Raw genomic sequence first — 14,943 nt, 5'->3', positions numbered from 1 at the left:
GTGGGCGGGTGGGTGGAGCGCAAAACAGAGCTAAAGAAACACCAGAAACACAACTCAAATGAATGCTAATGGTGCTTTGTGTCTGATGGATGTGTTAATAAGCAAAAGTTTGCAGGCGATAATACGTCATTGTTGTGTTGAGCTTTTTCCAGTGCTGCAGTGGATCAAATAATCAATTAATGGAGGTTTAGTGTGCAGAATGATCACTATATAGCCATACAGTGATTTAATCCATCACTTTAATCCAGGATGGATTACATTACAACTCCACCAAATTTCAAGAATCTGCTAATTGATTTTCAGAGTGAATATGGAATAAAAAACCGATGGCTGCCTCAAGTTGAAGGAAAAACTATGTATGCTCAAACTAAATTGTGAAATCTACCTACAGATTTCACAGTGTAACTGGATTTTTTTTTCTTTTATCGTTAACAAACTTGTGAAGCCCAGTTTCTTACAGCTGCATTACTGTATTACTGTTCCTCATTGGTACCCACAGTGAACTCTGCTGCAGCATACACAAGATGGATGATGCTGCTCGAGTATGAAACAGTGCATTACTCTAAAGCCATTATCCTCCACAGGCATCAGCTCATAATAAAAACACTTAATTCTGCCTTCAAGTTCCCTCTGGGACATGGCTGCATCCTGCCCCACTTTTTTCCTCACTGTTTGGCCCTCTCTCCACCTTTTCTGGTTGCTGTTTTGTTTTCATGTGTTTTTAGAAGAATGAGAGCAAACAATATAAGTCATCTGACGCCAGGCTCACCTTTCTTCCTCGCCTCTTTCTCCAACAGGGTGATCAATGCAGGGAAGAGCATGCTGAACGAGGACCAGGCCTCCTGTGAGAAACTGTTTGTGAAGAAGCCGAGCGGCAAACACCGGAACTCCACTCTGCTGGAGGACAACGGGGTGAGCGAAGGGCAGACTCTCGGCCATCAACACAGGACTCAGGACTGTGGGATGAAATGTCAGGTTGAGGGCTGCTAATCAGTGATAATGTTCCTGGTTTTTGAATCTAACGTCAGTGTCCTTTAGAGTCGTGAAGGTGTTTGAGTGTGGTGTGTTCGTCACCGAAGGGTAAAATTCTTGTTATGCAGCACAAGCATGATGTAGTCTAAGCAGCAGTGCACTGAAACTTCCACACACTGTCTGTGAATGCACTGTAGTTATCTGATACCCAACACTGGTGTTTTCCTATCCTATTTGGTATTGATGGATTCACCTTGTTAGCTGTAATTCCCCTCCAATCCTTGTGGGACTTATCATTTTCCACTGTTTACATTATCATTCAATTATCTCCGATATATCCCCCCATCTTGTCAACACAAAGCCGAGCATCAGAAACAAGTTCCAAGTATTTGCTGGAATCTTTGTGAGAGACCTCAATTCCCAAAAGGACCCAAAAAGACTTATGACCAAATTTTTTAAAGCTGCTACAATCAGTATTTTTATGTTAATAGTGGATCACATTACAGCCTGTATATGAAGGGGACACTCGTAGTGACAAAGAAGTTATCACCCAACTCTGCAGTTCCCTTTCAGCTCATTCTTTTCAATTTACGGCCTTCAACTTAACTGTTTTGGTTAGGGCAGGGCATTGCCACTGATTCCCCAAATCTATTCGATTCTGATTCACAAGGTCCCAATTCAATTCGACTCGATTCAATTCAATTTTGATTCAGTCAGAGATATTTCAGTTACAACATCAATTTTTCTTGGATATAAATGAGGTTCTCGGAGAACTAACGCTGTAAAGTGTTCCTCTGACCTGGTGCATTTTTAAAAACATTCATGTTTACATTATGAACACAAAACAGTTATATTAATACACTGTATATTTAACATGACCAACAAATGGGACACTTCTCAAGAAATAAGAGATGTAATGTGCATTGTTAACTTACCCCAGTGCACCGGTTACACTGTGTATGAACAGGTACACACAGCTTCTTCTTCACATCTTGCATACAACTTTGCTTCTGTCCAGTCCTACACTGTCTCCACTGTCGAGCAGACACATTGGAAACATCCATTAGAGCAGAAGCTGCTGTGCAGGCAGAGGTCAGGTGAAGCTGACAGGCTAGGCTATGACAACGTAGCTAAGCTAACAGGCTAAGCCATGACAACGTAGCTAAGCTAACAGGCTAGGCTATGAAAACGTAGCTAAGCTAACAGGCTAGGCTATGAAAACATAACTAAGCCAGCTTTCGTCTCCAGCAGCACAAAGCTGTCCAAGTGCAACAGACTGACTTTGTCATGTTCCTGTGTAAATGTATCACAGATAAAGAAACTGCCAGAAGAGTGAATGATGAATGAAAGGACGTTTTCTGTCTTTTCATCTTTACTACGTAACGATTTAATTCACTGAGCTGCTCAGAGGCTACCGGCAGCTACTGGACACCTTTAAGGTGGAATGTTTTCTTGCTTGATAATCAATGCATGATTGACATTTGGAAATCAATCAATACACCTTAAATGTCAATATGATAACCATTTCATTTGTTTTTATTAGCTCTCCATATGACATCCACTTTAGGGAGCAGATCTTCAAGCGATAAAAAATATAGATACATTTTAACCAGTTTCTTCAAACTTCAGATATTTTTATTTTACCTTGGAGGGGGGGGGGGGATGGCGGAGCGTCGTTCCGGTGGCTCCGGAAGTGTTCTGGGCTGTTGCAGCGCTTTTGCCCTTGTCGGCCACCGTAGAAGGCAGCTGTTGTCAGTGAAAAGCCTCTAAAAACCCTATTGTAGACTAACCAGATGTTAGAAAGATATGGTTAGTGACTACCTGGGAGAACACAGTAGCACATTTAACAGCTAAGGAGCCAGATAGTCCCTTTAGGAGATGTAGAGACCAAAAAACAGAGCAAAAAGAGGGGGAATATTGGATTTAAATTCATCAGGTGGTCAATTACATTACTTCAAAGTGATGCTTGCTCTGTATCTGTTGTAATGGGTAAACAGGCAATTGTTTGCCATATCAGTTTAAAATGGCCAAAAAATCTGTAGTTCCAGGTTTAAAGATCACAGATCTGGTTAAGCATTAGGTTTTTTCCTTCTCTAAATCAAAGTGCAGTAACATTGTCATGTGATTCACTTTCTTAACACAATAAAAACACACATGCACATAGACACAGACAGATAGAGAGAGAACTGCTGTTTCCTGAAAACGGTGACTGGGTCCATAGAGCACAGACCAAAATTGTACTTTTGTAATCTTTCTAAATACATTTACTGTTTTAGATCTACCTGCACATACACTCACACACCCACACATGTCTGTCTGCCATTTGGTTTAAATTAATTACATCATCCCTTGTTGCACCCTTCCCCCACTTAAGTCTAGCATCAGAGGGGTAAGCAGATGTCTTGTGCCTGTTCATCTGTTAGTCAGTCAGTGAGGCCAACTCAGCTTGTAAACATGCCTGCAAACACAAAGGTGGCAACACCTCTCCCTCTCCCACTGCATCATAGTGGAGCAGCAACAACCCTTGGATGAGGAAATTTTTCCTGCAGTGTAGATCCTGTCAGGACAGATGTAATGTTTGATTTATATTTTAGGTTAATAATAATAATGATAATGATAATGTGCACATGTGCTGAGTGCTGTAGTATTCAAACACTAGTGTTCTGTATTGTTTTTAATAGTTTTTTACCCTATAAATCATAAATCAAAAGTAAAAGTTCATGATAAGATTTTTATATCTTGCCAGCTTACCCCATAATATTATAATCTAGATTTACTGCAGCTGTGATTCAGTAAGACCTGAAATGGAAGAAACATATTGCTTAGCATTAAAAATGTTATCAGCTGCAGTCCCAGAGCCTGTAAACCCTCACAAATCTGTGCCTTCTGCTCAGAGTTGTAATCTCATGGGAGATTTTTAAACCACACCCCTAACCACGGGCATAATATGGTTCAGTTATTTCATATTTTAATACAACTACAAAGCTTCCTTTATTAAATGCATTTCTGCATGCATGTCTATTTAACTTTGTAGGATGGTACAGGAATTCCTCTCCACTTCTGGGGGGTGTTTGATGGACATGCAGGTTCTGGAGCCGCCATCATGGCCTCCAAACTTCTTCACCGTCTCATCAGAGACCGTCTGGGAGAAATCTGCCACCTGCTAGAGAATCCCAACAGCGCACCTCCGATCTGCTTGGCCAAGAACGGCAGCCCGTACCAGGCAGAGACAAAGAAAGGAGCGGCACAGGAACCGGAGGACCCAGACGCTGTCAACGACTCCTCAGTGCGCTTTCACATGGAGAAGGTTGTCAGTTTGGAGAGTCTGGTGATGGGAGTCATAGAGACTGCCTTCAAACAGATGGTGAGCAGATGATAACTAACAACGCATGTTGAAAAACAAGGAAACAGTATTTTGCATATTTCAAGCATTGCTCATTTCTATCTTCAAACAGCAGAACCACTGAAGATGTTCACTTCAATTCCCAGAAAATACTGAGAGAAACTGAAATCTGAGAGACCTTCAAACCTTTCCTTACTGTAATAACTGGTCTGTTATGGAGACAGGAGAAAGATTTCTTATTTCTCTCTCTTTAGCCAAGCTAGTGGTGTGGACAATGTCAGTCTGTCAGTCAAGTGGTCAACCGGTCCATTGGCTTTAATCCGGACTTAAATATCTCGATAACCACTGGATGGATTGCCATCAGAGGGTCGTAGTGCCCAGAGGATGACTCCTACTGATCTTAGTGATCCTCTGACTTTGCCTCTCGTGCCACCAGATGGTCAAAATTTTTAATTACCGAGAGATATACATCCATATCTGTCTGGCACGTACAGCCTCAGAGCTGCTGGTGTGGTTGTAGACACTTTATCTTGTTTGCACAGTTGCACCTTCGAGCTTAAATGTAACTGCAAGTTATAACTTCAAAACCAAGAAATCAAGCAAATGTTATGAACTTAGTTGCTCAGTTATGATTCATACCAAAGGACGATAGTAAACATATACAACTCGCTGCTTCTGTATTACCTCTACGAAGGAGCTTATGTTTCCAGTTATGTGTCTGTTTATTTGTCAGCAGTATTACACAAAAAGTACTGACTGATTTGCACCAAACTTGGTGGAGGGAAGGGGTATGGACCAGGGACAGATTCAGGAAATTTTTTTTATCACTTTCCCTCACATTGAAAAACAGGGCATTTTTCAACATTTTTGTAAATTTGTTAGGAAATAATGTATGGATCTTGATGTAAAAAACCCCACACATATATATAATGTCAATGTCTTTGTACAGTTTGGTGCAGATCCAGATTATAATCCGGATCTGACAGACATGTGTAGGATTGTTTGGCCCTGGCAGAGATATGCGCTCCACTGAGAGCCATTCTAGTTATTTCTGTGGGTGGATGGGAATCCAAACCTGAGGATTAAACTAGAGCAAACAGGCCAAATCTGTTTGGTCTCACTTAGAAAGGATGTCTCTGTTGCAACCTCACTTCCTGGTTTAGATGATACTGATAACAACCCACAGTCTAGATAATGTATTCTGTTGTTCCTCTCCATTAGCACTGCTGTTTTGTTTTAAATATGAATATGTATGGAGAAAATAATGAGCTTCTTACTTTGATTTTTCTTGCTTTATTTCAGGATGACCTAATTGAAAAGGAAAAAACGTCCTATGCCATCTCTGGCGGGTGTTGTGCCTTAGCTGCCATGCATTTAATGGGGAAACTCTATGTAGCCAATGCTGGAGATAGCAGGTGAGTGAAACAGCAATATAGTGTATAATAGTGTATAATATTCTCTCTAGCTCTTCACTGCACAATATGAAGCTTTATACTCATGAGAAATCTTTTCCCACTAAGTAGCTTCTTGTGCCCCCTGGGGTTCATTTTGCACACTGCAGCATCATGTAACCCTCCTCCACCAACACTCTTACTGACCAACCTACTCATCCGAGCTGACTTCACTCCTGTGCCCCCCCCCCCTCTCTTTTTCTCTGCAGGGCCATAATCATACGAAATAATGAAGTTATTCCCATGACTAATGAATTCACACCTGAGTCCGAGAGGCAGCGGCTACAGTATCTGGTATTGTTTATCTTTTATGTTACAAATGTCAAACAAATTGTATTTTTACCAACAGACACACAGATTAACTGCACAGTGATCTGTCCGAAGTAGATTTGTTTAATCTTGTGAGTGCACGTCAAGCAGTAAAAAGAAGAGCAGAAAGAGAAACTGTTATGAGTTAAGTGGGGTTTTACTGACAGTAAAGTTGAGTTGAGGATAATAAGTACGCAACCTGTTGAAGAGGAAGGAAATCCTGCATCACACTGAAATGTACTGACGTTCATCGGTTGCCTGTTTTAGGAGCAGGTTGTAGTTCTGAGTCACAGAGTGGGTGGATGATGTTTGCTGCTAAAACGGGGAGCTGTTTTGTGCCTTTCAGTTCACAGCACACAGCACTGCAGGCTTTCTATAGCACATGCACTCTTAGAGCTTCTCCTGTTTTAGGAAAAACTACTGAGTCGTGACAGATATTTAGGCTTAAGTAAAGCTTTTTAGTCTTTAGTTTAATGCGACCTGCTCCATTTTGTGTGTCACTCCAGGGCTTCCTGAGGCCAGAGCTTCTGGGTAATGAGTTCACTCACATTGAGTTCCCTCGTAGGATCCAGCACAGCGAGCTGGGCAAAAAGATGCTCTACAGAGACCACACCATGACCGGCTGGTAAACCTGGAGATCCTTTTTAATCACGTTTTTGACAGTTAAACACTTTTCATAGACACTTGCACTGAGAATTCAGAACAGTTTGGTTATTAAGTAGAAATTTATGGGGATATTCAAACAAAGATGATCTTTTATTTGGTAAATGAAATGTACATTTAGATCACGGAGCAACTATTCAAACCCCAAAGTATTCAGTTTTCAATGATGTAAAAAAAAAACAGAAAATATTCATATTTCAGGAGCTGGAACCAGTCAATTTTTGTTGCTGATTAATTTCCTGTTGATTGACAAAATTATTAATTTATTAATTGTGTCAGCTTTATTCCAAACAGTCATGTTTCAGTGACTCTGATCTCTGATCTGTTTGTTGTTTTGTTGTAGGGCTTATAAGACAATCATTGAAGATGATCTGAAATTCCCCCTGATATACGGAGAGGGGAAAAAGGTAAGAAACATAATAAAACTCAATATATTGTGCTGGATCATAGTCTGTTATGACGTTTTCTGAACGGTAAAGTGCTAAAAAGTTTCATTTACTGATAATATAACAACATATAACAAGTAAACAATATAATATAGTGTGGAGTCATGAATTTTTACATCTCCAACTTGTTTGTTAAATCCTGCAGTGTCTGTCTGGGTAGAAATGACACCTGCTCAGTATTTTCATTATTGTCTGAGAGAACATGGTCTTCACCTAATAATCCTTTATAAATGGATTTTCACATAACTGAAGCATATCCCGGAACAATAACCTGCATCATTGTGTGTCTGTGTGCGGACGTCCCGTACTGTTCGTGTGAACCTGTGTCAACGCGCAATGTGTGTTGGTATCCGCAGGCTCGTGTCATGGCGACAATCGGAGTGACCCGTGGGCTGGGAGATCATGACCTGAAGGTGTACAACTCCAACATTTACATCAAGCCCTTCCTGTCATGCGTCCCTGAGGTGAGTGTGAGGAGTGAGAAGCAGCTCTGCATTGTCGCGGCTGCCTCCTCAGAGCCAATGGGATACGTTTAAAAAGCTGTCGGGCCCCGGGCTTTGCTTTATTGCCTGCTGCTCGAAATGAAACTTGTGCATTGCTCAGAGCTCTGGCTCATAATATGTTTTTCTGGGCTTTTTACAAGCTGATGTGGCACAAAGAAACAGATTTATCCACTTCAGTTTTGCTTTTCTTATGTGTGTGTCATTTTTTTCACTTTTTATTTTTGACAATTTAAAGATTTTACAAAAGACATCAACAAAGCATACGTGTTGTACACATTTCTTACTGTGCAGCCTTTATGTCCATGTTGTTTTTAGCGCCCTTGTTGTTTGCGATGAAGGTCGCTCATTTCTTTCAGCTGCTGTGAAACGTTTTTCCATATGTCTGTCTGTCTGTTGATGTGTGGGAGGTTTTGTTGGATGCCCATTGTTACCTATTGTGTTTTTGCAGGCTTACATCTTGCAGTCCTGAGGGATCTTATAATCTAAAATGCCTCTTAAACATACAGTATACTCTCCCAAAATATGTTTTCACACAACCAGATGCTGTGAACCAGAAGATGTGGAAATGATTAGCATTCATATCACACAATCTCACAACCCCCGCTGCTGAGTGTGAAGTTTATTTTTAATGTGAGGTGTGATGAAAAAAACATGGGCTTGATGAATTCTTCCGACCAAACTCCATGACGACACTTCTACATTCACAGTGTACAGCAAAGCAGAGATCACCCCTGTGCAATATCACTAACATGTCAGTTATAGACTACATTGAAAATACATGTACGAAGATACAGCCCTCAAAAGCAGAAACAAGTCAGTTTAGCTGTGATCACTGCAGCAAAAATGATCACAAATAAGGTTAATTTCAGGAACAAGCTACAAAATAAACTGTTAACACCACAGCCTTCTCTATTTTGGCCTGGTCGTGTCCGGTCGTGTCACATTGTGTGGAACTGCCTGAAAATAAGTTCACAAAGATGGGAGAAGGTAGAAGAGCATCAGGAGGCCACTGAAATAAGCTGAAACACAGCTGCAGCAGTGGTTTGGAGCTAGAGGAAGATCCATACTACCAATGACAGAATGTTCAGTGACTGTCCTTGACAACTGACGCCACACACAGTTCACTATTTACACAACCTTGCATTGAAAAACAGACTTGGCATAAGTGTTATCTATGGACATTGGGGTTTCAGTGACTGATCAGACGGTGCAAAGGTAATTTCATGAAGTCAGCCTCTACATACTGCATCCAAGAAGAAAAACATTGCGCACAAAACTTTGCCAAAAACACAGAAAAGAAGCCTGATGAATGTTGGCAGCACATTCTGTTTTCAGACGAAAACTCCAAATAAATTTGCATGGCTCAGATGTGGATGAGCAGGTTTGACGTGGACCTGACCAGGAATACCCCAGTGAGTGCTTAGTGCTGACATGTGGGTGGGAGTTTGCTGATATGGGGCGGCATGAGTGCAAAAAGGTGTAGGGGAGATGACATTTATAGATGGCACTATGAATGCAAGGTGGTTTCCCAAACATTGAATATAAAGATGACTCCCAGTCTCAAGAAACTTAGCAGGAGATGAATTTCAATGACAACAAAAGTTTGTAAGGAATAGAAAAGTGAAAATTATTGCCAAGATTGTCTCATGACTTGAATCCAAAAAAAAAAAATTCTGTTTTTCAAATAAATTCTCCTCATTTTTCTTGGGCTTTGGCTAAAAACAAATCAAATTGTCTTAAATGGACAGGATTTGAGAATATTTCCATGATACTGACAAAGGGTGTGCTCAGTGTTGTTGTATCTTGACTTTCACAGTGCTTCTGATGTTTGTATTGTGGTGTTGAAAATACTTCCTTCTTCTATTGTTAGATTTTAGTTCACATTTCCTGTTCAAGCTCAGCATTATGAGATTATTTGAGGGCCTTTATTTCTTGAATTTAGCTTATCTGGCTAAATCAACCATGCATAACAAGTGGCTCAGCTTAATGTAAAACAAATGTGAGTGACCATGAGCAGCTTTGCTACAGCAAATGGAGGTTATGTCCCTTGCACGCCAGTATACATTTGCTAATCTTCTACACAAATAGAAAATGTTGACTGCCTTCTTTATGCAAATCTTTTCCATCACGGTATGATGAATTAAATAAAAGAAATGAATATGTTTGTCAATCACAGGTGAAAGTTTACAATGTGGATGAAAACAAACACGGCCCAGACGACGTCCTGGTCATGGGTACAGATGGACTGTGGGACGTAACGACGGACAGGGAAGTGGCAGATGCGGTGTCAGCCTACTTATCCTGCTGTGACCCCTCTGATCCCATGAGGTATGCAGTCTGCCACATAATCCTTTACATTAGGCTTTAGCTCTCGCTATACACTCGGTCATGTGCTGTGTGAACCTGTTCAGGAAAATAACATGAAAGCTGCACTTTTGTAAATCCACTGTAACATCAGTGGTGCACTGTTGTACTCAGTTTGTCCACTAGGTAGTGACAAATACTTCTCTCCTGCTAAATTCTGCTTATAGTTATAGCATTTAATCATCTATAAGCTGTAAATAAACATAAAATGATTAATTTATAACATGTTACAATGTAGTTATGAGCAGATATTTTTCAAATGTGTAGAAATGTGCAGTTTTTCCAGCAACTATAACTTATCAAGTGGCCATTTTATTAGGTACACCTGTACAATCATTTATATTGTCATTTATTATTGGTTTAAACAATTGTGCAATCAATTAAAAACAAATCAAAAGCCCTTGTATCTGTTTACAACTACATTGTAGCTTCTTATAAGCCATTTATATATGTGTATATAGTGCTTAAAGTACAGTGTTGCCCTTAGTTACTTTCCACCCTCAACAATGGTGGAAATTTACCACAGGTTCATGTGGTTGAGTGCAGTTTTGAGGTTCTTGAACTTTAGTATTTCCATTTAATGCTGCTTTATACATTTACTCCAATGTGTTTCTAAAGAAAATATTGTACTTTGCTACTCAGTTTCAATTATTTTACAGCTTTATTTACTAATTACTTTTCAGATTGAGATTATACATGATATGATGTGACTCTTTACAACAAAGCAGCACCTAATTGGGGCCGCGTGTCAAGTTTGAGATGTTTCTGAATTGTCAGCAGTTCCACTGAAGAGATATTCTAGTGTCGGTACTTTTGCTTAAAGATTCTGAGTATTTGAGTATTTCTTCCACCACTGGAAATGAGTTATTTAATATGAATATGTATGTGTGTTTGTCTTAAATTACAGTGTGCGTCAGTGTTGTAATGACTGTTTCTGTGTTACACAGGTATACACTGGCCGCCCAGGACCTGCTGATGAGGTCTCGAGGGGTGCTGAAAGAGCGTGGTTGGCGGCTACCCAATGACAAACTGGGCTCAGGTGATGACATAACTGTATTTGTCATCCCACTGGCAGGGAGTGAGTCAGAGACATGATGAGGTGTTGCAGCGACCGCTATGACAGAGCTGACTCTTCAGGGTCCTTTTCCACCGTCCCTCCAAGCTCCCCTCAACCCTGGACCGACGGGGCAGCGGGAGATAAAAACACCATTGCTGAGCTGACCTGTTTTCTCATCCGACACATCTCATTGTACCGCTGACTGTGTTAACCTACATGTGATTCATAAAACAAAAGTGAACCGAAATGAACCTTCGTCATAGGGGAGACTCGGGTCTGAGCAGCACCTCCATCGACCACTAGATCAGACTCCGTCCCAGTTGCTTCACTTCAACCGAACCCAGGATCCCATCTCCCTCGGTCTCAGTCATGTAACAAAAGATTTTCAGTGACATTATAAGAGAAGTCACAATCTGTGTCTCAGACCTGCTGTTTGTGACAGTTGCCAGTGAGAATTAAACCCTTGTAGTATTTTTGTTCCCTGTTTATGTTCAAGGCTGGACCGCTTCTCAAACTTTTCAACAGATTGTTCATTTTCATGTCATCATCTAAATGTGAGTCTCTTTTGTAAAAAAAAAAACAAACAAAAAAACAACAACAACAAAAAAAACAATCATAAATTGCAAAAGGGATTGCAGTAGAGAATGTGAGGAAACCAAAGAGATGCCGGGATGGCATGAGGATGGAAATCTGTAAAAAATAAAAATAAAATAAAATAAAAAATGATAATAATAATAAATGCATAAAAGATAAAAAAATAAAACAAAAAAAAAAGATTCATGTATGTACATTAAAGAAGCATGGAGGATGTAAAAAAGCAACCAGAGGGATGGACCTTTACAGCACTGGACCCACACAGAATCAGTTGAGTCCGTGTTTCCTCTGTTGATGTAATGATGAGTGAATGGCGACGCCTGAGGCACTTGAAGACTGTTGCACATGCTCTTTGGTAGCCTGTTGATTTGTGATATCTTCTTATTGAATGTGCTCATAGATGATTTGCTTTATTTTATGTCATCACAGTGAGGAGAACAGAGGGTTTTACATGTGTTCAGTAAAAGAAAAAATTCATTTTAGGACGTTTTGTTTGTTTAACCCTCGGAGGAGAAAGTAAATTGTTCTCCATAAATGTGTTGGTATAGTAAGATGTGATAAACTTCACACATATGCCTTATTAAGAGCCAAGAAGGACTCCAGAGTTTGTTTTTTTTCAGATGCACTAAATTTGATCCTTGTAGAAGTGGCAAAGAACATTTTATGCCCTTAAATGTACCGTATACCTCTTTTGTACCATTTTTGTTATGTCACGTTGTTATTTAGATTATCCATATATTTTTAAAGACAACTTTGGTTGTAAGCAGTATCAGAAGTTTTATTTTTTATGTTTCTATCCATACTTGTTTGTTTAGAAAGATGGTGTCTCCTAGAATTTGAGCTACTAAAATGTGAGGTAGAGGGATGATATGTACCAGTTCAGAAATAAATCAGATTTTTCCCATTTGCTTTGACTGTGTTTATTTACGCTCTATTTCTTCTCAGATAGAAACGAACGAGTCACAACAAATGAGTCAGAATAGTTCAGACAGTCTGTCGCTGACAGTTACGCTGTTTGACTATTGGCTTGAAAGTTAATACTGATACACAGAGTTATCAAAAGCCATGATTAATTTAACAAGAGCAGAAGTTTCCAAAACATGTTTTACCTTTAATGAGAGCAAAGTAATCTTCTCCATGAGGCCCTGACCCCTTGTTGACATCAGCTTTACTTTCTCACTGTTTAAATACTAAATGGCTTTTCTTCCCTGAACATATTGAAATTTAATACATAGATAAGTACTGAAGTGTGGGTGAACAAAATGAATTTAAGACAAAATGACCATAAATCCCTTTTGTTACACCAAATAAGGAAATATGTCATGTATTATTTGTTATACAATCTCACTCATAAGGAAATGATTATATACATATTTGTTTATGTGCACTATGTTATCAAAGATGGTGACTCACAGAGGTCTACCAAACTATTTAAAATTAAACTATTTAAAAATCCAAATAGGTTTAGTTGGGATTTGGGGAGATTAGTGCAGTATAAAAAGTTTTGTAAACACATGTATAGGACATTAAAAAAATCTTGCTGGGGTCTGAGCTTCCGAACAGAAGCAAAGCATCATTTTCCATAATGGAAGTGTGAGACGTTTCATCAATTTTAAAATCATATTTTGCAGCAATGCTCATAAAATCATGACGTCATAAAGTATCAAGCTAGTGAAACAATGTTATGTGTGTTTTTTAAACTGTTTAACAAGTTCCCAGGACAGAGAGTATCAGGGTTAAAGGAATTTACCAGCACTTGCATTCATCATGTGAACATCTTGTATAATCCTGACATCAGTGGAAGAAGAACAGAGATAATTCACTTACAGTGATATCATCATGTAAGAATACACGAGATAAAGTCTTCCATTCAACATTTTACTTATGTAAACGTAATTAAAGTCTACCAGTAAAGTACTAAAAGACCTCAGCTTTTGTCAAAAAGATTTACCTTTTCATCATATCGTTGTGTATTATGTTGATTATTGTTATGGAAGCATTAACATATAAACTGTAATTTAATGTAGCTGTACTGGTCAGCCACACACGTGATTTCAGTTTTGCCCAATTAGACGTAAAATGTGGGGGAGATCTCAGACTGTTTGACTGATCTCCTTCACTCTCCTGTTAGTTTTGTGGTTCAACATATACTTTAATCATTATCTTCTTTTTTATGATTTAAATATTCTATCACATTTTCTTCATGGCTTTCTTTACACTCACAGTTTGACAGCAAAGAGTGACAAGAAAACATACAGTAATGCAAAATTCATATTCATCTTCAGCCATGTGACGGTTATCTTAAATAAAACACATTGAAAGAAGGAACCTTAAACACCCACAATAACTGAAAACACCTGTATGAGACGATGTGACCTTTAGTTTATGGTGATGCATTATGTTTTATTAGATGCTCATATGTTTTGTTAGTAAAATCTTTATTTGTAAAGTGAACAACATACATGTAGTGGAGTAGAGGAATAAAGTACAATACCTGAGGAAATGTACTTTTTCCTCACCACTGATCACCAGTCAATAAAAATTATATAGGCCTATCAATATTAATCTTCTTGTGTTGTTTTGATGATATAAATGATTATGTCTGTGTGTGTGGTTGCTTGTCATACTGGGTTATATATGATCTGAGCTGAGAAAAGGCCATGTGCATTCTTCATTATTGTTTGCAGCATTCTTATTGTTGCAGGTCCAGTTGTGTTAATACTGACACACATCACACAGGTCTACAGCACCACGCTGCAGCCTGCAAAAAGTGACTGCTGACATATGAAAATGCTGGTGGAGGTTTTTTTTTTGTTTGTTTGTTTGTTTGTTTTTCAGAGAGGCTCACTGGTGAGATCCACACCCATCCCTCCTGTTGCACGAGTCTTCTTGTACTACAGATGATGTCATCTTTGACCGAGGAAGGGAGGAGGGACCTGGGTGACTCCAGCGCCTGCAGCAGCTCCATCAAGTTATATAGAGGTAACCATAACAACACCGGAAATGCATGCCTTAGCCTTCAAAATAAGAGTGTAAGCTTTGGACTCACTTTTGGAGTGGAAACGGTATTGGAGTGTATAAAGCAACAAATTGCAGTTGATATAAGAGCAATCATAACATTCACGTTTGAGTCAGTAAAATCAGCAAGAGACTGGTGTGGCTGGGAGGAACTTTTAGCCTGTTTCACTTTTGGACACATATAAATCAATGATGTCACAGCAGGTGTTTTCCATTTACATCT

General features: G+C 39.3%; 1 protein-coding gene across 1 annotated transcript in view; it reads left to right on the top strand.

Moving 5' to 3' along the window:
* The window catches only part of ppm1j (protein phosphatase, Mg2+/Mn2+ dependent, 1J), a 19,332-nt gene extending 6,726 nt beyond the window's left edge, over positions 1-12,606 (top strand). The window contains exons 2-10 of the mRNA XM_023416093.2: positions 798-912; positions 4,007-4,336; positions 5,618-5,730; positions 5,976-6,060; positions 6,582-6,700; positions 7,082-7,145; positions 7,541-7,648; positions 9,864-10,015; positions 10,999-12,606. Of these exons, the coding sequence (XP_023271861.1) occupies positions 798-912; positions 4,007-4,336; positions 5,618-5,730; positions 5,976-6,060; positions 6,582-6,700; positions 7,082-7,145; positions 7,541-7,648; positions 9,864-10,015; positions 10,999-11,146 (1,234 nt within the window). The 3' untranslated portion in view covers positions 11,147-12,606. The remainder of the gene's footprint in view (positions 1-797; positions 913-4,006; positions 4,337-5,617; positions 5,731-5,975; positions 6,061-6,581; positions 6,701-7,081; positions 7,146-7,540; positions 7,649-9,863; positions 10,016-10,998) is intronic.
* The last annotated feature ends 2,337 nt before the right edge of the window (positions 12,607-14,943 follow it).

The sequence above is a fragment of the Seriola lalandi genome, unplaced genomic scaffold (genome assembly GCF_002814215.2).
Source record: "Seriola lalandi dorsalis isolate HSWRI2012SDOR001 ecotype SW California unplaced genomic scaffold, Sedor1 jcf7180002054561, whole genome shotgun sequence".
Taxonomy (NCBI): domain Eukaryota; kingdom Metazoa; phylum Chordata; class Actinopteri; order Carangiformes; family Carangidae; genus Seriola; species Seriola lalandi.
Note: the sequence above shows the minus strand (reverse complement) of the source record. Positions and strands in the feature narration are given on the sequence as shown.